The sequence below is a fragment of the Phodopus roborovskii genome, unplaced genomic scaffold, assembly GCF_943737965.1.
Source record: "Phodopus roborovskii unplaced genomic scaffold, PHOROB, whole genome shotgun sequence".
NCBI classification, from domain to species: domain Eukaryota; kingdom Metazoa; phylum Chordata; class Mammalia; order Rodentia; family Cricetidae; genus Phodopus; species Phodopus roborovskii.
Window position 1 is genome coordinate 3,592,372 of NW_026125059.1, and position 22,929 is coordinate 3,615,300.

The following is a 22,929-nucleotide window of genomic DNA, read 5'->3' on the forward strand; positions in this document are numbered from 1 at the left end:
GGGTGTTCATAGGTGTATAGGTTTATATCAGGATCTTCAATCCAGTTCTTTTGGTCCACCTGTCTATTTTTATGCCAATACCAAACTGTTTTTATAACTTACAGTTCTATGGTAGGGTTTGAAGTGATGGATAGTGGTAACTTCAAAAGTTCTGTTCTTGTACAGGATTGACTATCCTGGGTGCTTTGTTTCTCTATATGAAGTTGAATATTGTTCTTTCAAGGTCAGTGAAGAATTATTCTGGGATGTTGGTGGGGATTGCATTGAATCTGTAGATTGCTTTTGGTAGGATTGATATTTTTGCTATTTTAATCCTACCTATCTATGAGCATAGCATGGGAGATCTTTTGATTTTCTCATCTCTTCCTCAGTTTCCTCTCATCCCCTTCTCTTTCTCCTACTTCTCTCTCCATTCACTGCACCCCCCCAACTTCCCTTCTGTGAGAGAATCTTTTAGAATCCTCTTTATATCCTAGTTCCTCTGGAAGTGTGAATTATAGGCTGGTGATTCTTTGCTCTAAAGTTCATATATGAGCGAGTACATACCATGTTCCTCTTTTTGTGACTGGGTTACCTCATTCATGATGGTTTCTTCAAGTTCCATCCATTTGCCTGCGAATTTCAAGATTCCAGAAATCAGAGAAAAATCACCCTTTACAATAGCCACAAACAACAATTACTAAATGGGACCTCTTCAAACTTAGAAGCTTCTGTAAGGCAAAAGACAAAGTGGAAAGGACCAAACGGCAGCCCGCAGACTGGGAAAAGATTTTCACCAGTCCTAATTCCAACAAAGAGCTGATCTCCAAAATATACAAAGAACTCAAACTAGTCAACAAAACACCAAATAACCCTATTAAAAATTGGGGTACAGAACTGAAGAAAGAATTCGCAATAGAGGAAATCAAAAAGGCTGAAAGACACTTAAGAAAGTGCTCAACATCCTTAGCTATCAGGGAAATGCAAATCAAAACAACTCTGAGATACCATCTTACTCCTGCCAGAATGGCTAAAATTAGAAACACCAATGACAACTTATGCTGGAGAGGATGTGGAGAAAGGGGAACACTCCTCCACTGCTGGTGGGAGTGCAAACTTGTACAACCATTTTGGAGGTCAGTATGGCGGTTCCTCAGGAAAATGAGGAATTAGTTTACCACAGGACCCGGCGATCCCCCTCTTAGGCATATACTGACATGATCCACATGCATGCAACAAAGACATGTGCTCAACTATGTTTATAGCAGCATTATTTGTAATAGCAAGAACCTGGAAGCAACCCAGATGACCCTGAACTGAAGAATGGATAAAGAAGATGTGGCACATCTACACAATATTGTGAGATTACTTACTGCTGTGTTTTCCAGGACATGACTTGAGTTCCTTGGGTCAGGGTTTTCCTTCTAGTACTTTCTATAGGGCTGGATTTGTAGATAGGTATTATTTAAATCTGTCTTTGTCCTGAAATATCTTGTTTTCTCCATCTGTGTCAATTGAAAGTTTTGCTGGGTATAGTAGTCTGGGCTGGCATCCATGGTCCCTTAGTATCTGTAAAATACCTGTCCAGGACCTTCTGGCATTTACAGTCTTCATGGAGAAGTTGTGTGTAATTCTGATAGGTCTGCCTTAATGTGTTACTTGGCCTCTTCCTTTGTAGCTCTTAAAATTCTTTCTATTATATGGTTAGGGTATTGATTATTATGTGGCAAGGGATCTTTATAGGTTGGGAAAGTTTTATCCTATGATTTTGTTGAATATGTTCTCTGTGCCTTTGAGCTGGGATTATATTTCTATCCCCATTATTAGATTTGGTCTTTTCATGGTGTTCCTGATTTCCTGGATGCTTTATGGTAGGAACTGATTGAATTTAACATTTTCTTTGACTGATGTATCTGTTTCCTCTGTCATATCTTAATGCCTGAGATTCTCTCTTCCATCTCTTGTATTCTGTTGGTGATGCTTACATCTGTAGTTCTGTTCTCTTCCCCAGATTTTCCATTTCCAGAATTCTCTCTGTTTGTGTTTTCTTTATTGTTTCTATTTCAGTTTTCAAGTCTTGGACCATTTCCTTTACCTGTTTGTTTTGTCTTGTCTGTCGGGATTTATTGATTTCTTCCAATTTTTTTGTCTTTTCCTTGACCTCTTTAAGGGAATTTTTCATTTCCTCTTTAAGAGCCTCTATCATCTTCACAAAGTAATTTTTAAGTTTGTTTTCTTGGGTTTTGGCTGCATTGGAATGTTTAGGTTTTGCTACTGTAGGATCACTGGGTTCTGCTGGTGCCATATTGCTCTTTCAGCTGTTGAATGTATTCTTACATCAGTGTTTACTCACTTTTTCTTCCAGTTGGTTTGGGTTGTGCCTGTATCTGTGTAGTCTTCTGGGGTACAGGGGAGGGCTGGAAATAGTGAAGATGTTTGGGTGTGTAGGGTTGGGTGGCAAAGTGAGTCTTGGTAGGGGTGCGGGTGTGCAGCCTTGGAGCCAACTGCCTGTTGTCTAGTGGAGACTACACCAGAGCAGTGTAGCTCTACCAGCCAGCCTTCATTCTTACATAGACCCAGGACCTACCTGCCCAAAGCTGGCACTACACATAGAGATCTGGGCCCTTTCATTATCAGCCATTAATCAAGAAATGGATCCTATAGGCAATGTGATGGAGGTAACCTTGTCAATGAAGGTTCTTTCTTTCCTGTTGATCACGTCTTTTTCTAGATAATAACTATTACCAGTATAAACAGTAAACAAAATAAGCTGTGCTGTTTTCAGAGAGATTCATTCTTGTCACATTAAGCAAGTAACACATCTTCTGTCATGAAGGGCTAGTGATAGATTGTTATTTATTAAAACAGACTTTAAAGTGACTAGCATAATACTTTTTGTTAGTTTTTAAAAATTCATATGCTTGACCCTAGGAAAAAATATAAAATCAAGAAACTTTAAATGTTTAGTTAAGTATTATTAGAATTTTTAAAACTAAATTATAGTGGTGATAATTCTATGTAGCCCTTTAACTTTTCAGGAATTTTCCTAGACCTTTTTTAAAGAAAAGTTTTGTGGTTGCAAATTGTAAGAGTTAGAGATTTCTCATAGAGTCTTGTTTCCATTTTTCATTAATAACATCTTAAATGGTACATTTTTTAGAGGTGTATTATTACTGAAACATAATTATTGTCTATAGTTCATATTAAGATTTGTATTATATATTTTTGTGCTTTTATGCCATTGAGTTTGAATTCCATTGTCACAGAATTCCTCCTCTCTACCTATTCTGAATACTGGGTCACATAATTTGTTTAGAGTTTTGTCAAAAGTCTTCTGAAGCAGCAATATCATTTTGTATCCTCATCAGCAATGAGAATTAAGCTGCATGCTTGCCAGTACTCAGGGTTTTCAGTTTTAGCCATTCTAGTTGGAATGATGTTTTCAGTTGAAATTTCTTAATGTCATCCCATCTACCAAGTTAAGATTCTTTTATCATTTAAAGGTGTGCTTGTTTTTCTGTTATGTTTAAGGCCACTAAAAAATACAGTTGCCCCCTTTTTTCTTTTTTATAAAAGCAATTTGTAATTTTAAAGGTACTGCTTAACTCTATTACAGTGTGTGTGTGTGTGTGTGTGTGTGTGTGTGTGTGTGTGTGTGTAGTGTGCAAAGGTTATTCCACTGCAGGAAGGCACAGGGAGACTGAGGACACGTTATATCCTTCAAAAGCTTATCCTTAGGTGATTTACATTTTCCATCAAGATAGCACCTATCTCCTAACCCATTCAACTATGAATTTATCAATAAAACAATCTGTTAACAAGATTAACACTATTATGATCCAGTGACCTGTCTCAGTAGTGTCCCTAGCTAGGGCCAAGCCTTCAAAACATGAACCTTTTAGGAGGTTCAGGGGGTTTCATGTGCACACAATTTATGTGTATGTTTTACCTGGGTATGAAATTCCCTTCTAAGTTTGCCAAGATTTTTTTTTAAATCATCATCTTATAAATTCTTCATGTGGTCTGTTGGTAGAACTTTTCTCCTTCAAGCTATCTGAGGTGAGAGATGACAGGCATTGAGTTCTGGTATGCAGTTCTTTTCTAACATTATTGGATTTGCTATCAGTTCATAGCTACTGACTGGTTTTCCTGTTTTGTGGTGTTTTTTTTTAATTTGTGACTTCTATGGTATAGTATGGAGAATTTTATACAATTTCTTTCTTAAATGAACTCACTAGTAACCCCACCTGGATCTGGTGCCATTTGTTTTGTAAAGTTAAGCATTGATTGTATCCATAAATATAGATGTTTTCAAATACCACATTTCTATTTGCCTGAGTTTTAAAAAATTGTATCATTCAAGAAACTCTATTCCATCTTGTTTGTTACCAGACTTATGGACATGGAGCTCAAAATTTTTCCTTAATTACTGTCCTAATGTGCTTGTGACTGAAAGTGATGGCTGCTTCTTTACAGATATTAGCAATTTATGTCTTTTTTGTTTTATTCCTAAGTTAACTTTGATGGAAGGCTGCCAGTTTTACTGATCTTTTCAAAGAACTGTCTTTTTCCCCTTAAGTTATTTTTATTTTCATGTAAAATAACTTTTAAAAATATGTGCCAAGCATTCAGCATAGCTCTCTGTATATGGGATGATGGTTTGATTGCTGTATAAATTCTAGTCTTTAAGTAATTTCTGATGTCTCACTTTTTTGTAGGACTCTGTAGAAGTAGATTTCCTAAACTTTTAGCCTTTATATTCCTTTGAAGGTTAGCTAGTAGTTTTACAGTAACTTACAATTGTTTCAGAAAGAAAAGTCAAAAGGGAAAGGATTTAATGGTGCAGCAGAATCCTTGATAAACCAAATTAATAAGAGATACCATCCAAGTAACAGCACGAAGTCTACAAGAAAATTAAAGGAGTCTCTGAATGGCAGGTATATTCATAAGTGGAGACATGATAATTTTTGACAGATAAAACTAAATTGGCTTACATAGCATGGAAATGGTGTTATAGACATGTTTGAATAATGTAACTTTCTAGTAGGACATAATTATGAATGATTTTTTATCAGTGGTAGCTATTTAAATTATATGACATAGTGCATTCCAGTTTCTTATTATGGTATATAAAGTGTAAAACGTATGAAACAGTGTATTGTGGCATTCAGAGAGAAATCAGTAAGATATAAACATCTTGAGATTTTTATTTATGGAACCTAGTAATGGCTAAAACTAAGTGTGTTAAAAATGCATTGCTTGATGAAGATGTAGGGTGTCCATGAGCTGAAATAAGTGTATTAACTAATAATTATTGTTTGTAATATTTTTGAAAGCTGATTCTTACTATAAATACCCATTTACAGGCTGTGAGATTATTCATTCACATTTAAATTCTCTCTGGCCCTGTACAGTAAGGAGAAAAGTACTTTCCTGCATGACTATAACTATACCTTTTACAGTGTTTAGTACTTCTTCCTATATTATAGATACAACTTAGATTTTTAACTCTGTCACTTACAATTTACTGTGAGTTGGTAAAACTATCAGCCTGACTAGAGAATTCGTTTTAGGTTTGTGTTGGTGCCTATTATTTGCATAGTTAATTTAGTAATCCAAATATGTTTGGTATATTTGATAGTATTTATAAAGAACATTTTACTGATATTAAGTGCTCCTTAAATACTGTCACTATCTCTGTTCTAGTGGATTTTCAAAGAAATCTGACCTACAGTTCAGTAAGGTAGGTACTGCTTAACTTCACCAAACTTTTCATAGTCAGACACAGTATTTAATTGTAAATACTAAATTAGTAATAAAAAGTGGTATTGGATCTAAGGTTATAGAGTACTGCTAAGTGAATTATAACACTGAAAAATTTAGTTATAAGTTACTTAGTTTGTAACCTTGTATTTTTCAAAGAAAATATTCTTTCTAAGCTTGGCCACACAGTACACTGCTGTAATTACAGTTGCTCAGAATGCTAAGGCGGGAGGGCCAAAAGCTCAGGGACTGCCTAAGAAACTTTGACAAGACCCTGTCTCAAAAGATAACTGCTGACTAAGGATGTCACCTCAGTGGTGTATAGCACTGGCCTACCATGCCTGAGGCACTAGTTGTAGCTCATAAACCATGAAAATGTTTTCAAATATGGATCTAGTACTTTCTTCTTTGGGTTCATAATTTAGTCTGCATTCAGTCTATCACAATCTCTTTTCAGTGGGTTTTGTTTTTGTTTGCTGACAACATCTGTCTTGAAAAATCCAAAAATTTTGATTTTCTTAAAATATTTAGTGTTCATCTAGGGTTAAAATATAGTTCTATTTGATTTACTATTTATACTTTGTTTTGGTTTTTGTTGTTGTTTATGTGGTTTCTTAATTTATCAAATGTCAGTGGTCTGCTCTCTGATTCTTAGCTTGTTGTTACACTAGGCCTGCCTGTGTAATTTACTTTGCATGTTTGTGCCTGCCTCTTTGTTACATTTAAATACTAGCTTGTTTATTTCCTAAAATATACATGTCCTGATTTTGTTCAGAAACCTGCTTTGGTTTCTGCTAAGATGAGAGAGACAAAGAAAGTCTTGCCATTTTTTTCCCAAGACAAAAACAACAACAACAACAAAAAACTCTTTGCAAGACAGTGTGTTTTGGTGGGGGGGTTCGTTTTATTTGTTTTTTGAGACAGGGTTTCTCTGTAGCCTTGGAGCCTGTCCTGGAACTCGCTCTGTTAGACCATACTGTCCTCAAACTCACAAGAGATCAATCTGCCTGCCCCTGCCTCCCAAGTGCTGGGATTAAAGGCGTGTGCCACCAATGCCTGGCATGAGAGTGGGTTTATTGAGAAATTTTTACTCAATTGACTCATTTTCACTGAGAAAAATATTATAAACACCAGAGTTATATTAGTAAAAGCACAACTAGAAAATGTGTCACATTTTAATTGCACTTGTGACTTGTCTGATGTGGCTAGTAATCTCATGTCTTAAATGTTTTTACATAAACCTCTTTTGTATCTTATTTTGAAAAGGTTCAGAGAAAAAGTTACAGAAAACTGAAGACGACTTTTGTTAATGTTACTTCTGAATGTCCACTGTGAGTAAATTTTATTATTTTTGAAGACATTGAATTTTCCTATGCAGTGGTTCTAACATTTGTCTTTGTTTTCCACAGGAATGATGTATATAATTTCAGCTTGAATGGCACTGATGAACCTGTTATAAAACTTGGAGTAAGCTAGAAATCACTAGTTCTGTACTTTGTTCTATAGTCATCTTGCAGCTATATGCAGTTATAAACATACATTTGAGATGCATCTTGGTATAAATATATACTTTGCAGTGTTTAAAAATATTAAATGTTATTTTCAAAACATATAAAACAAATGGGTAACTGTGACTTTGCACTGCTTTAGACTTGCTCTTTAAAGAAAATTGTGATCTGTTTGAATGCATTAGTAACTGAAAGTCACTAATAATGTGGTATTCCATTAAAAGACAAACAACAAAAACAGAACCAAAGAACCTGCCCTTATCATTTAACTAAGAGCAAACCTCAATTTGAGTTTTTTGTCTTGTACTTCTTATGTCTTTCATCTTCCTCTGCCTGTTGTATGAGTCTGAATCCTTGCTTGCCTTAAGGTTGTCTTATGAATCTGTCCCTCCATTGTTTCTTTGTATGTCAATGTGTCCTTAACAAAAGGCTTTTTTATCTGTTTATTGAACAGCACAGAAAGCTTCACATGGGGAAGGAGTAAGGGTTACTTTACAAAAATCTGTAAAGAGTTTGAGGGATTCAGTCACTGAATTCAACTGACCCCCAAAACATCATTTTTTTAAAAAAAATCAAGAAATATCCAGATGTTATGTTTTGAGTATTCATGCATTATTCTGGGTTAGGGGCATGGAAGGGTACATAATTTAAGATTATAGCCATTCATTAGATTGGAGAAGTTGGTTACATGGGAAATCTAAGTCAAGTAAGGTTGGTTACTACATTATTCTCTTAAAGGTTGGTGAAACAAACAGGATGAATACACTATAGGCTAACATTCTAAAGTGACTGTGTATTTGACTATGTCAGATGTGTATTAACTCTAGTTGTAAGGTCCAGCAAATTTCTAGTTTCTTTCTGTAAGAGAATTTTTTAACATAATGCAGTATCATAGAAAGATACTGGTCCTCACTGGGATAAATATATTCTGATTTGTTTTACTATCAGCCTACTTGTACCATTTAATTTAGTTTTAAACAATACTATAGGAGCTTATTTTAATTAACAAAAATTCTTATTCTCTGAAGTGAAAGAAACTAGATTTGATATGTTTATTTTTTTTTCTATTTCCCTTATTTTTGACATTGTATTTTTTCTTCTGTTTATTTTCCAAATAGATCCAAGAATTTCAAGCTACAACTAGAGAAGCCAGTATGGATAATTCAATAAAATTGTAGGTTTCTTTTTAAAAATAAAATGTAATTCAGCAGGTCACATTAATATATAAATAAAAATATCCCCTAATCTGAGTTTTTGACATATGAAAGGAGTGGATTAAAATCCTACTGCCACGATTCCTCTAGCTGTGTTTGTTACTTTAGCACGCACTTATTTCTAAAGTCAATGTAAAGGTTAAAAATTTAATATTATGATTTTGATCATTGAAATGAAAAATTAGTTCTTTATTTAAACTAACTTTTTAAAATATGAGATCAGAAAGGATAATATGCCCTTAATTGCACAGCTAGTGATATAGTTAGTGAAAGAGTTAAATAGTAAACCTTAGAAGTAATTTACCAGCAAGCTCTGTCTGAAGAAAATAAATGAGAAATATGTTTTACATTAATGCATATTTTTGTTTCTCCAGGATAGGTATAAGGAATCATGATGAGCATGACTCTTCTTTCAAAACAAAAAACAAAAGAGTAAGTTAATAGCATGTGATATAACAATATAAACCAGCATTTCTTGAGCTAGAGAAGAAGCTCAGCTCAGTGATTGAGAGTGTTTGGTACTCTGCAGAGGACCTGTATTTGGTTCCCAGCACTCACATTGAACAGCTCATAAACCATCTGTAACTCCAGTTCCATGGGATCTGATACTTTTTTGGCCTCTGCAGATACCTGCATACATCATATAAATAAAAATAAATGAAAATAACATTTTAATGCTGGAGATTATTGAACTAGAAAATAAAATTTATGCTCATGTTTAAAAATGATATTCAGGGGTTAGAGGGGTGGCTCAGGTTGAGAAACATAATGCCTGTTCTTCCAGAGGACCCAAGTTGCATTCCTCACACCTCTAAAGGCAGCGTAAAACCATCTGTAATCCTAGCTCCACTTACATGTGTTGTTCAGACAAAACAGTTCACATTCTGATGTGAAATTTTGTTACTGTGTCTGGAGTGGTTAAGTACAGCATTACAGGTACATAGAATAATAAAGAAAGCTTTGCCCTTCAATCCAAGGACCATGGCTCATTCCGAAGATACTTATATGATAACTTTAAGACAGACATATGGGTGCTGTCAAATTGTCAAGGGCTAAGGATCTTTATTGTATATTATTTCAGGGGACACAAAATAAAAAACTAAGCCACAAGGATTACATATAGGAAAAATGTCTACCTGTGCAGTACTGTTGTTGTTGGTATTCGAGCTTGCTGTGAGGTGAGATGAATAGATGGGTGTACACATGAGCAGAGATGATACTGGAGAAATAGAGTAGAATAGTGTGATTATTGTAACAGTTATTGCATCCAGAAAAAAAAAAAAGCTCAAAGAATCCATGGTAGGGTTGGGGGGTGGGTGGAAACAACATACTCAGTAGACTGGAGGAAATAGTAAAGGAGATTGTGAATTTGAGGCTATAAGGATTTTCCACCTTTAAATCATGAATATGAGTGGGGTACATATCAGAACTTACCTTTAGCTGTAGGTGTTTGAGAATATCTTTCAAATCCTAAATCCAGAACACAAAAGATGCTGGCCATTAAAGTAACACTGAAAGGTTTAAAGAGTCTGGATTCTTGGCATCAGGAAACCTCTGGTCATAGCTGTCAAGATTGAGCTAATCTGAGTGTTAATAAAGGCTTAGTCTCCAAACTCCCTCGGCTCCCCCTATACAACCTATATAGTAGAAATCTAAACTAAAGAAAGTAAAGCAGGACTTCTTTTTCTGTAGCATGAATTCTAGTTGGTCTTAATAATAACAACTCAGAGTCAGCTACTTGGGTTAATGCTGAAGGTCAGAGAACAAAGCAGCCAGCCACTAGAGTGTTCTTAGCTCTACCAGTGCTCAGACTCACAGGGGTTGACCCTGTCCTCAGACTGCATACTCAGACTGCATCTGTCTTGTCTCCTTCCGCCTTATATCCCCCTCACCAGGCAGCCCTGTCACTCCTATCTCTACCTCCTTAGTGCTGGGATTAAAGGCATAGGATCCCAAGTACTGGGATCACCCTTGTGTGAGCTCTGTTTCTCTTTTAAACAGATTCAATCTCATGTAGCCCAGGGTGGCCTTGAACTCACAGAAGATCCATCTGCCTCTGTCTCCTGAGTCCTTGAGATAAAAGGTGTGTGCCACCATTGCCTGGCCTCTATGGCTTACTAGTGTGGCCAGCTTTGCACTCTGATCTTCAGGCAAGCTTCATTAGATCACAAACAAAATAAAATATCACCATGTTTTTCTTCTAAATCTATATATGGTATCAACAACTTTATGTTTTCAAAATTGAGCCCATTGAGAAATACAGTGAAAGAATTCAAGTTTGTATTCACTCCTTGACAATCTAACCAAACTCGTGTGAATGTACATGGTAAGAGTGGGTTTGGAAGCACTAAAAAGTGACAGAAGAGGTACTTGAAGATGGAAGTCATGCTGGCTCAAAGAATGGTGACATGTAATTTGCATAGCAGCCAGAAAGATACAAAGAGAAATCAACTAAATGAAATTACTAAGAGAGCAGCAGTGCCTTGATGATTTTCCAGATCATTCAGTCTTTAACCTCTCCACAAACTGATATTTATAATTCACTTAATGCAGAACACAGGTTATTAAGGACATAGTGTACATATAAGGCCTTTGCTCCCTTAACTGGGGATGCAGTGAGAGAATTCCAAGTTAGTGAACAGTTACAAAAAGTGGTCTGATCTGTGCCTTCAAGTTCAGCCCCTGGAGAGAAACCACACTTTGAAAGCCATGATTGAGAAGGATGGCCTAGACAATCTTATGGCAAATTGTGTGGAGGCTTTCTGCGAGTTTTAGACGTTTTCATAGGATAATGTTTCTAATACAGTTTGGTATGAGTGTGCAGTGAAAAAAGAGTTATTTATGTCACTAAGTATATACCCATTAGAGGATGACTTTAGAGCAAGACTTCAAGATGAAGGAAACAAAGCTGCTGTGTTGGGCTGTGCTTAACATTTCCTTTTCATAAATGAATGTTGTGGAAATAAGGACTTTGATTAATCCAGCATTGACTTTGTTCACTACATCATTCTTCTGACTAATCAAGGACAATATGAGAAATAATATTCCATTTATTGACAAATCATGTAATGCTTTAAAAGATTATACCAAAGGATGTACCACAGTGATAGAACTTTTGCCTGGCATGTACAAGGTCCTGCGTTTGAATCCTTACCAGTGCTAAAGAAAAAAACAACCAAAAAATTGACAAAACTCCACCAGCTTTTAGCTTAGTATTTGCAGTATTTAGGCATTTGCCTTACTGTTTATAACATGTACTAAAGTGTGTTTGTGGACTTTTCTCCCTAGATGTCAACAAGTCATGAGAAAATTCTCTTTAGTGATACTGAAACAGAATGTGGATATGATGACAGCAAGACTGATATTAGCTGGCTAAGAAAACCAAAATCAAAAAGACTAATGGATTATAGTAGAAGTAAAAACATGAAAAAATACAAAAGTGGAAAATCAAGTAAGAGGTTACCTTCTAGAGAAATATTGCAAATAATTATATTCAGTTATATAAAAACTCCATTACTATGCATAATAACTTAATAATCCTAGGATTTTGTTACATATTCTTGCTTGTTCCTCTTTTAATCACTGCTACTGTTATTATTAACAGGATCTTATAAGCAGGACAAAAGAGCATGCTAGTTGTTTCATTATTTTGCTGATATGGTTATATTTTTTTAGTGAGTGAGACAGACCGAAGGTGGGAAGGGACAGAAGAACATGCCAAAGGCTGGTGCTCTCTGTCCTCTTCAGCTGCTCTGTACCCTATTCTTTTGAGACCAGGTTTCTCAGCTTGAAGCTTGGCAATTCAGCCAGACAAACAGGCCAGCAAGACCCAGTGACCTTCCTGTGCTTGGTTTGCCTGTGCTGCTGTGATTATAATTGTACACTCCCTTACCTGGCTTTTACATTGCTGTTGGAGATCCAACTCAGGTCTTGGTGCTTGAGTGAAGAGCACTTTATCAAGAAAGATACCTCTCAAGCCTTTGTTTTGTAAGACCTCTAGGTATACAAAAAACATGACTTACCATAATTCTTGGTTTGTGACATGTTATCGTTGCTTATTTATGGATCACCATTACTCAGTTATGTAGCTGAAAGTTACAAATAAACTAATAAATGTTCGTGAACAACATTCTTAAACGGAGGCAAGGATTGTACCTTGGCACATCTATTTGTTGCTATTTACGCTGTCTCTGTGTGTTTATGTATCTCAGTGTCTCTGACTTAGCCAACACATAAACTTTGTAGGAATTCATTTACATGCAAAAATAAGTATATAGAAAATGTAATAGTGTCTTCTGGTAGAGGTCACCTTACTTGAGTCATCCATTAAGTATTTGCTAGAGTATGACTATTTGGTTTTCTTTATGATAATAAATTTCTTAATATATTAACAATTTTGCATACAGATTCTTACTAAAGATAATTGTTTTTGTGACTGAGCCTCAATGTCAAAGCTTGTTAGCAAATTTTATCTCACTTTTAAAGGAAGACAAAATAACTCTGGACTTGTCAATTAAATTTATGTTTGTTTCAAGGTAATTGGCCAGTTATGATATGTGAGAGAGAAAGCTATCTTAGAAATTAAAATAGATGTGAATTTTGGTGTGTGTTTAGAAATGGTAGGTGAATGTTTCAAAGGTAAAGAGTCTAGCCAGATGCATGATGAAACAGTGTAGTATAATCAGGGAATGCAGAATTGGGGTAGTTATAATATGATACATTTATCATAAAATAGTGAAAGATAAGGCTAGATCTGGTCCAACTATGGACTTTGAAGCAATGTGTTTAGAAGAAGCTAAGGAGAAAAGGACAATGAAAATACTTTCTTAAAGACTACTGTGAAAGATTTATATTTTAAACATTAAGATCAGGAATCTCAGTGTAGTGATAGGGTTTAAAATAAATACTGCAATCAGTAAAAACACAAAATTGAACTTCTATGACAATTATTTGTTGAAATGGTCAGATGATAAATTAATATGCGTCATAGGACTCTTCTTTTAATTAAGTGTTGCTTTACTAGCTTCACTTGGTTTTAGTTCTCAAAGAAATGTATAAAGATAGGCAGACATTGTGCTTGAAAAGCAAGAAGCGAATGGGACTAAAGCTATTACCAGTAACGTGGCTAAAGTCCTAGGAAAGTAATGTTGTACAAAGTAAAGCAAATCATAGACTGTCACACAGGAAGTTCTATGTTATGAAGCTCAGTGTCAGTTTAGAAACACATACCTGAAGTGAATTTTTTAAAAATTTATTATTTAAATTATAAATAATCTTATTTCACATATCAGTCCCAGTTCCCTCTTCCTCCCATCCTCCCATGCCTCCCCACTGACCCCCCCCCATCCCATCCCTCATCCACTCCCCAGGGATGGTGAGGACTTCCATAGGGGATCATTAAAGGCTACCACATCATTTTGGGGGCAGAGCCTAGGCTGTTTATCTAGGCTGAGAGAGTAGCCCTCCATGGGGATTGGACTCCCAAAATCCATTTGTATACTAAGGGTAAATACTGGTTCCTCTGCCAGAGGCCCCATAGATTACCCATGCCTTCTAACTGACAACCATGTTCAAGGAACCTGGTTTGGTCCTATGCTGGTTCCCCAGCTGTCAGACTGGGGTCCATGAGCTTTTATTTGTTCAGGTCAGCTGTTTCTGTGGGTTTCCCCAGCATAGTCTTGACTCCTTTGCTCATCACTCCTTCCTCTCTACAACTGGAGTGAATTTTTTTAAAAGCAAGTAAATAAAAATAGATTTTAGCAAAGTGATTAACGGGGACTTAGAGAATTGTAAAATATAACAAGTAGATTTGGCATTGCTCAGAGGCTCTTAAAGTTGAAGGTAGATTGATGGATGATACTATACCTTAAAAGTTTGATAATATATAAAGTGAAAGATAGGCAATTCACACAGTAACAAACCCTGAATAAGAAGTCACCAATTTCAACATTTAAGTTGTGAATAAGTCTAAACATGTATTTCCCATCACAATGTAGTATAATCTGTCTGATACAAAGTATAGGGAGAGAGAATGCTCACAAGAAGCCTGGCAGCCCTGAAGACCACAATCTCTAGCAGAAAAGCTGAGCTTCAGGGTCCCTGTGACATAGTGGCTTGAAGTCACATGTAGAGGGAGGGTTATTAAATGTTTAAAAGTGTTGAGGGTGAGGGGCTTCTTATTTTATGATTTTAAATTTATAACTGCAGAAATGTTATGAATATTTTATTGGTTAAAATTTTAAACTTATTTTCCTGAATTTTTCAGGGTTATCCATGGAAAAGAGGCAGCCAAGATCCATAATGGTAACCAAGAAATAAAATACTCTTTAAAGTCAGTTATAATACCACCACCACCATGCCTTCATTTTCTTACCAGTTTCCATAGCTGATCCTTGGCCCTGCCTTTGTATTGTTTTCTCATGCATTGTATTTTTAATCAGTGTTTTCATTGTATGTGTTTAAATATGGAGAATATTTGTCCTGTTAGAGATTTCATGATAGGAATAAAACAATGATAGATGACAAGAATAGTAACATAAAACACAACCACTTAAGTTTTTCTGATCAAGAATCATTTCATTCCTACATATATTAGGTATATAAGTGTCAGTATGCCATTTAATAGAAAATAGCTTATATTTCTGATACCTTTATTACTGATATTATAATATTCTGGAAATTTTCTCCTAAAGGTACACAATAAAAACATTACCAAAAATGATGATGAAATAGTTGCAGATGTGAGAACTAGACTTCCACGAAGAGCAACAAAAACAAAAAAAAATTACAAAGATCTCTCAACTTCGGAATCGGAATCGGAGAGTGAAAAAGAAGTCTCATATTTATTTAAAGATAAACTGCCAGCAAAGGTAAATAAATACAATTGATGACCTCTAAAGTTATCTTTCTTAAACTACTTAATGTTCTTATGTATGCATACAGTACTTACAGCATGCCCATTGCTAGTTTACTTTACAGATTTATCTTGAAATCTGATAGGTAAATGGCTAATTATTTTGAGTAATATAATCCTAATCTCAAATGAGAATCTGAGTCTCAAGAAAGAGAAATTCATGTAGCTAGGAAGTTGTAGAGACAGAATTTGAGCCCACAGAGTATGGTGCTAAAGACAGAACTTTGACTACTACACTATGTTTTGGAGACAGGGTTTCTGTGTAACAGCCTTGGCTGTCCTGGAACTCACTCTGTAGACCAGGCTGGCCTCGAACTCACAGAGATTCCCCTGCATCTGCCTCCTGAGTTCTGAGATTAAAGGCATGTACCATCACCACAGGCTTGCTTTTATTGATCTCGACCCATTAAACCACCATTTCTTCCTGTTTGTACTCCTTTATCTCTTGTATGGAATGCTTTAAAGACATTATAATTGTATAAACTGGAGGTGTTAGAACAAGATGTGTAAACTGATGGTGTGGCTCCTCCTAAGTTTGGTTAGTGGAAGGTTTTTATTGTAGACATGAGGGGAGAGGATGGCCAGAGGAATCTGGAATGAGTCCAGAACAGGGAGAGAATACATTAGGATGAACATGGACTTGACCACGAGAGGCCAGAGATGAGACAGAGAGAGTGTGGGGGAAAATGAGGAACAAAAGAGAGAACTAAGAGAAAAAGGAGAGGAAGAGAGGGAGGGAGGGGATGGGATAGGGTGAGAAGACATCAGCATGGACCCTGAAATGTATAACAGATACTTGTAATATGAAGGGAACTTGGAGGCCTGCCTGTGCTCTGCTATACTAATAGGTAGCCATTTGTGTCTCTGACCCAAGTGATAAAGAAACTGGCTCCTTTGGCAGAGGGGATCTGGCTTTCTGAGAAATGCTGGCTTTTTCTAACCCCCAGAATTTAGAGAAGTGAAGTTTCTTTAGGACCAGACAGTAGTCACCATTTTTCTGTTATTTCTTGGTTTGATGTTACCATACCCACCATCAAATATGTCTTTCTTACCCATTCATCTTATCCATTCTTCAAAATAAAAACCAAAACAATAATGAAAACAATCCTGAGAACTAACTTTTCTGATACTCAAAGAAAGAATGAAAATGCCGTTTCAAGTTCTTCCCTGGTATATACCCAGATTTGTAACAAATTCTCTATTACTTGTTACTCTGAAGAAAGACCTGAGTTTCTCAAGTACCTTTGGTCTGATCCAGTCTTATTCGTGCGTGTCTCCCCTTCACCATCTTGGTACACAAGACTTCCTAGTGTCTCAAGCACCATGAAATCAGGGATTGTTTTCTCCAAACAGTCATTTGCTTTGAACCTGCACAGCATTCTATTTGTAGACAGTTACAGTCTGTGTAGCCAATATATTTTTCTAGTGAACTAGAACTAGAGCTAATATCTAAGCTCTTGTAATGGCCTCATATAGTAATGAGTCAATAAATATTGTAGTGTAATGTATATGCCTAATTGTGTAAATATACCTGAGCATAAATTGAAGTTACCGATGCATTTAGGAGGAGAATGTCCATCCCAGAGTCCAAACAAAGACACTTCCAAAGAAACAACAGAAAATCTTCACTACAGAAACACCAAAAAGACAACCATCAGAAGACCAGAAAATTTCCGCTGAGCTAAGAGATGGGAAAGAAGACTGTCTTTCCCTGTCTTCTGCGTCTGTGTCTGGAAGCCCATCATCTGTGGAAGTGATGAGATGTCAGTATACTTCATTTCCCTTGCAATTTCTGGGATAGTTAACAGTTTTTTTTTTTTTTTTTTGTACTCTATGAAAATTAGTTTTGGGGCATTTACTTGAGATAACTAGTTTAAAAATTCATTTTAAATCATTTAATGAGAATAATTTTTTTCCAACTGGAGAAGATAATAGAATATCTAAAGTTGTCAGGATATTAAAGATCAAATGATTCAATGTGGAAATATTTAACTCATAAGCTATAAATAACTGCAAAAACATAACATAATTCTAATATTCTTTAAGCTCAAGTATATAATAACATATAAACTATATATGGGATCCTTTATATCATTTTTTGACAAAATTCCAAGGAATATTGTGATGATTTTGTGACCTCACACTAGATTATTTTCAGAAACAATAGCTTTTGCTTTTATTTAAAATACTAGTTTTAAATAATCTTTAGAGTGTTGACTTATGTATGAGAACCAAGTTCCTGTAAGGCTGTTTTAAAACAGTTCCAAATGGGAATTATTTCAGTTAAATTCAAGACTTACATGTTGATGTATGTGTTTTCTGTAAAGTGCTGCAAAATCCTTTTATTTTCACAATGCTCAGAATAATTGTCATATTAGATAAGCTCAGATAAATATGCACACCATGATTTGAGCTTAAAACTGAATTGATTTACATTAAAACTTAAGTCGTCATTTTTTGTTTTGGCACATGCATGCATGTACTTGTTCATGTGGTATGTTGTTCTAAGTAGCCATTTACCCTGAAACTTTTTTTAAGTAAGTGGTCTCGTTGGTGCTAGGACTCACCAAATAGAATAAACTAGCTAGCTGGCTGACTGAGTTCCAGAGATCCAACTCCCAAGCTCTAGAATTACAGGCATGTTTCACCTTGCCTGTTTTTTTTTTTTTTTTTTTTTAATGTGGTCTCAGGAGATTTACTTGAACCTGTGGTTATGCAGCAAGCACGTTCTGAGTGAGTTGTCTCCGCAGCCTTACTGTCCTGGTTTTTTACTGAGCAACTTAGACCAACTGATTTTTTTTTTGTAAAAATTTAACCATAGTTACTATGTTATAATATTTTAGGTAATAGTTAAGTTGATCATTATCATTTCATCTCATACTGTAGATACTTTTGTTTGAATTGTTTTTGAAAGTTCCTAAATTTTCAACTAGGCATTTTTCAGGGTCCTAGTATTTCAGACATAGTTGTCCTTAAATTCCTGAAAGTGTATCTTTTTAAAATATACCTAACCCTTGAGGATTTGATAAATTATTAAAACTATCATGCCCTTTCCTAGACCAAGCATGAACAATAATATTATTTTTTGTATGTTTGTGTTTGTGGGAGTCTAGGTATGGAGAAAATAACAGAAAAGGATTTCACTCAAGACTATGACTATGTCACAAAATCTCTTTTACCTTATCCAAAAACTGCATCACCTGAATCCTTAAGTGGTAACAATAAAGTTGGAGGTCAGGAAAAATCGCCCAGAATCAGTGAGACCAGTACACTGTATGTGAGAAAGAGTTATTCACCTGTTCCAGGACTGCCTTCTTTGGTAAGAATATAATTTTCTTTTATTACTCGCATCTCAAAATGGCAAGCCACTTGCCTATAATGTCCATCAGATATATATTGCAGTTTTTTATTCAGTGTCTGTAAGCTTTAATAAGCTTTAGCTATTGAAATCATAAGTTGGCAAAACTGGAAAGAGTGTAACTAAAGACTATATTGCTCAAGTGTTTAGTTATATATGGATTTAGAACTCATAGGTACTAGTCATTGCTTAAAATGGTATCATGACCATTTAGGGCTTGAGGTATCACTTAGACACTTGTCTAGAATGCAAGAGACCTAGATACAATACCAGCACTTAAAAAACATACAGTAGTTACTTAACACACCTGTGTCAAAGTTCCAAAACTCCTGGTACATTGAGCCTTCTGACCTACCACTTTTAACTGAGTGTTTTTTTTTTTTTCAAAACCAGTAGTCTTTACAGGGCAGGGGGTACATTACAAACAAAATCTTAGGTTAAACTGTCAGTATGTCAAACAGTTCGGAGTAGGGTTTTTTGGTTTTTTGTTTTGTTTTTTGCATACAGGATTATTGCTTTCTTTTTCCCCCTTTCTAAAACTTTAATCAGAAACAGTCTTACTTTACATGTCAATCCCAGTTCCCTCTCCATCCCATTCTTCCATGCCTCCACTGATCCCCATCCCACCCCTCTCCTGCTCCATAGAAAGGGTGAAGCCTGTCAGGGCGTAGGCCTTCCCCAGTGTGTGTAGGCTGAGAGAGTATCCCTCTATGGGGAGTGGGCTCCCAATGTCCATTCATTCACTAGGTATAAATACTTTTCCATTACCAGGGGCCCCATAAACGGCTCAGTCCTCCTAACTAACACCCACGTTCAGGGGACCTGGTTTGTTCCTATACTGGTTTCCCAGCTATCAGTCTGGGATCTATGAGCTCCCCCTTGTTCAGGTCAGTTGTTTCTGTGGGTTTCCCCAGCCTGGTCTTGACCCTTTTACTCATCACCCCTCCCTCTCTACAACTGGATTCCAGGGATTCTGCTCAGTGCTTAACTGTGGATCTCTGCTTCTGTTTCTATCAGCTACAGGATAAAGACTCTAGGATGGCATATAAAGTAGTCATCAGTCTCATTATCAGGGAAGTCAATCTCATTCATTATCTGGGAAGGGCATTTAAGGTAGCCACTCCACTATTTCTTAGATTCTTAGTTGGGGTAATCCTAGTATATCTCTGGACATTTCCCTAGTGCCAGATTTCTCCTTAGACCTATAATGGCTCCCTCTATTAAGGTATCTCTTTCCTTGCTCTTCTCTATTCTTCCCTTGACTCAATCTTCCTGCTCTTTCATATCTTCCTCTTCCTCCTCTTCTCCCTTCTTTTTATTCTAACTCTCTCTCCCCTCGCCTCCCCTGCCCCATGCTTCCAATTTCCTCAGGATATCTTAATTCCTTTTCCCTTCACTGGATAACCATGTATGTCTCCATTAGGGTCCTCCTTGTTCCCTAGCTTCTCTAGAGGTGTGGATTATAGGCTGGCAATAATTTGCTCTATGTCTAATATCCATATATGAGTGAGTACATACCATGTTTGTCTTTTTGTGATGGGTTACCTCACTCAGGATGGTTTCTTCTAGTTCCATCCTTTTGGCTGCAAATTTCATGACAACATTGTTTTTCTCCACTGACTAGTACCCCATTGTGTAGATGTGCCACATTTTCTCCATCCATTCTTCAGTTGAGGGGCATCTAGGTTGCTTCCAGGTTCTGGCTATTACAAATAATGCTGCTATGAACATAGTTGAACACATGTCCTTGTTGCATGGATGTGGATCACTTGGGTATATGCCTAAGAGTGTTGGATCTTGATTCCTATTTTCTTGAGGAACTGCCATACTGATTTCCACAGTGGCTGTGCATGTTTGCACTCCCACTAGCAGTGGAGGAGTGTACTCCTTTCTCCACATCCTCTCCAGCATATATTGCTGTGGTGTTTTTGACAGGAGTAAGATGGTATCTCAGAGTTTCTTTGCTTGCATTTCCCTGATGGCTAAGGGTGTTGAGCACTGTAAATGTCTTTCGGCCATTTTAGATTCCTCTATTGAAAATTTTCTATTTAGTTCTGTGCCCCACTTTTTAATTGGATTATTTTGTGTTTTGGTGACTACCTTCTTGAGTTCTTTGTATATTTTGGAAATCAGCCCTCTGTCAGATGTGGGGGTTAGTAAAGATCTTTTCCCATTCTGTGGGCTGCTGTTTTGTGTTGTTGACTGTGTCCTTTGCCTTACAGAATCTTATCAGTTTCAGGAGGCTGTCTGCTATACCAATTCGTTCAAGGGTAGCTCCCACTTTGTCTTCTAAGAGGTTCATTGTGGCTAGATTTATGTTGAAGTCTTTGATCCATTTGGATTTAAGTTTTGACCATCTCACTAGATGCTGAAAAAGCTTTTGACAAAATCCAACACCCCTTCATGATAAAGGTCTTGGAGAGATCAGGGACAACAGGAACATGCCTAAACATAATAAAAGCAATATACAGCAAACCAACAGCCAACATCAAACTGAATGGAGAGAAACTCAATGTGATTCCTCTAAAATCAGGAACAAGACAAGGCTGCCCATTCTCTTCATCATTGTACTTTAAGTACTAGCTAGAGCAATAAGACAACAAAAGGAGATCGATAAAGGGGATACAGATTAAAAAGGAAGAAGTCAAACTTTCACTATTTGCAGATGATATGATAGTTTACATAAATGACCCAAAGAATTCTACAAGGGAACTGCTACAGCTAATAAACATCTTCAGCAAAGAGGTAGGATACAAGATTAACTTCAAAAAATCAGTAGCCCTGCTATATACAGACGATAAAGGGACTGAGAAAGAAATCAGAGAAACATCACCCTTTACAATAGCCACAAACAACATAAAATATCTTGGGGTAACACTAACCAAACAAGTGAAAGACCTGTATAACAAGAACTTTGAGTCTTAAAAGAAAGAAATTAAAGAAGATACCAGAAAATGGAAAGAGTCCCATTCACTTGGATAGGTAGGATCAACATAGTAAAGATGGCAACCTTGCCAAAAGCAATCTACAGATTCAGTGCAATCCCCATCATAATACTGGCACAATTCTTCACAAATCTTGAAAGAATAATACTTGACTTTATATGGAAAAACAAAACACCCAGGATAGTCAAAACAACCCTGTACAATAAGGGAACTTTCGGGGGCATCACCATCCCCAACTTGAAGTTCTACTATAGAGCTATAGTCCTGAAAACAGCTTGGTATTGATGCAAAAAATAGACAGGTAGACCAATGGAATTGAATTGAAAACCCTAATATTAACCCACACACTTATGAACACCTGCTTTTTTGACAAAGAAGCTAAAATTATACAATGGAACAAAGAAAGCATCTTCAATAACAAATGGTGCTGGCATAATTGGATGCTGGTAGTTGAAGACTGCAGATAAATCCATATCTATCACCATGACTTATTGCTGTTTTGTAAGACAGATGTAGGAGGTTTAAACCCTGGCCTACCTCAGCCCTCCATGCCTCTTCATATGTCACATTTTTCTACAATTCATAAACATGCCAACTAGTACCCTGTTAGACTATCATTTGTCTTTTGAATTCTTTAAACACTTCATTTGTCATTTTGCACGTGTGTGTCTACATCTAAGTAATTCTAACTACCTTCAGTACCTTCTGTGATTTTTTTTCTATGCAGTGGAATTTTAGTTTGCAGCACACTCACTTCCTGGGAACTGAGACAGTGACTGCGTCCCTTTTCCATCTATTCGGTTGAGTCTTACCTGATGTTTCTGCTGAGTTGTATATGATGCTTCTTCTACCAGCCTGGTTCATGTGAAATTCATTCTGTCTTTGGAGTTTCATGGCTCACTGCATTAACGAGTACTTTCAGTTCTGCCATTCTGTTAATTGTTTTTGTGTTAGTAGGGGTTGAGGCTAGTATTTTGTACATACTAGATAAGCATTCTTCACCAAGCTACATCTCTAGCTCCATTTATGTTTTCTAATTTGTAAATGGAAGTGCTGATTTATCTTAAAGTTTACAGTGAGAGTTTTGGCAGGTGGGGTCAGGGTTTGAGAGGGCCCCTGCTGTGTGTAGCTCTAACACTCACTCTGTAGACCAGGCTGGCCTCAAACTCAGAGATCCACCTGCCTCTGCCTCCCAAGTGCTGGAATTAAACGTGTGTATCACTGCATTCAGCCTTTACAGGAGTTATTT

At 36.4% G+C, this 22,929-nt stretch overlaps 1 protein-coding gene across 1 annotated transcript in view; it reads left to right on the forward strand.

The window, feature by feature from the left end:
- Sycp2 (synaptonemal complex protein 2) overlaps positions 1-22,929 on the forward strand; it is a 57,454-nt gene that overhangs the window by 27,309 nt on the left and 7,216 nt on the right. Inside the window, exons 23-33 of the mRNA XM_051185168.1 lie at positions 4,789-4,916; positions 5,686-5,722; positions 7,009-7,073; positions 7,152-7,209; positions 8,369-8,424; positions 8,839-8,896; positions 11,753-11,915; positions 14,730-14,767; positions 15,157-15,333; positions 16,942-17,140; positions 18,491-18,696. Coding sequence (XP_051041125.1) covers positions 4,789-4,916; positions 5,686-5,722; positions 7,009-7,073; positions 7,152-7,209; positions 8,369-8,424; positions 8,839-8,896; positions 11,753-11,915; positions 14,730-14,767; positions 15,157-15,333; positions 16,942-17,140; positions 18,491-18,696 — 1,185 coding nt within the window. The remainder of the gene's footprint in view (positions 1-4,788; positions 4,917-5,685; positions 5,723-7,008; positions 7,074-7,151; positions 7,210-8,368; positions 8,425-8,838; positions 8,897-11,752; positions 11,916-14,729; positions 14,768-15,156; positions 15,334-16,941; positions 17,141-18,490; positions 18,697-22,929) is intronic.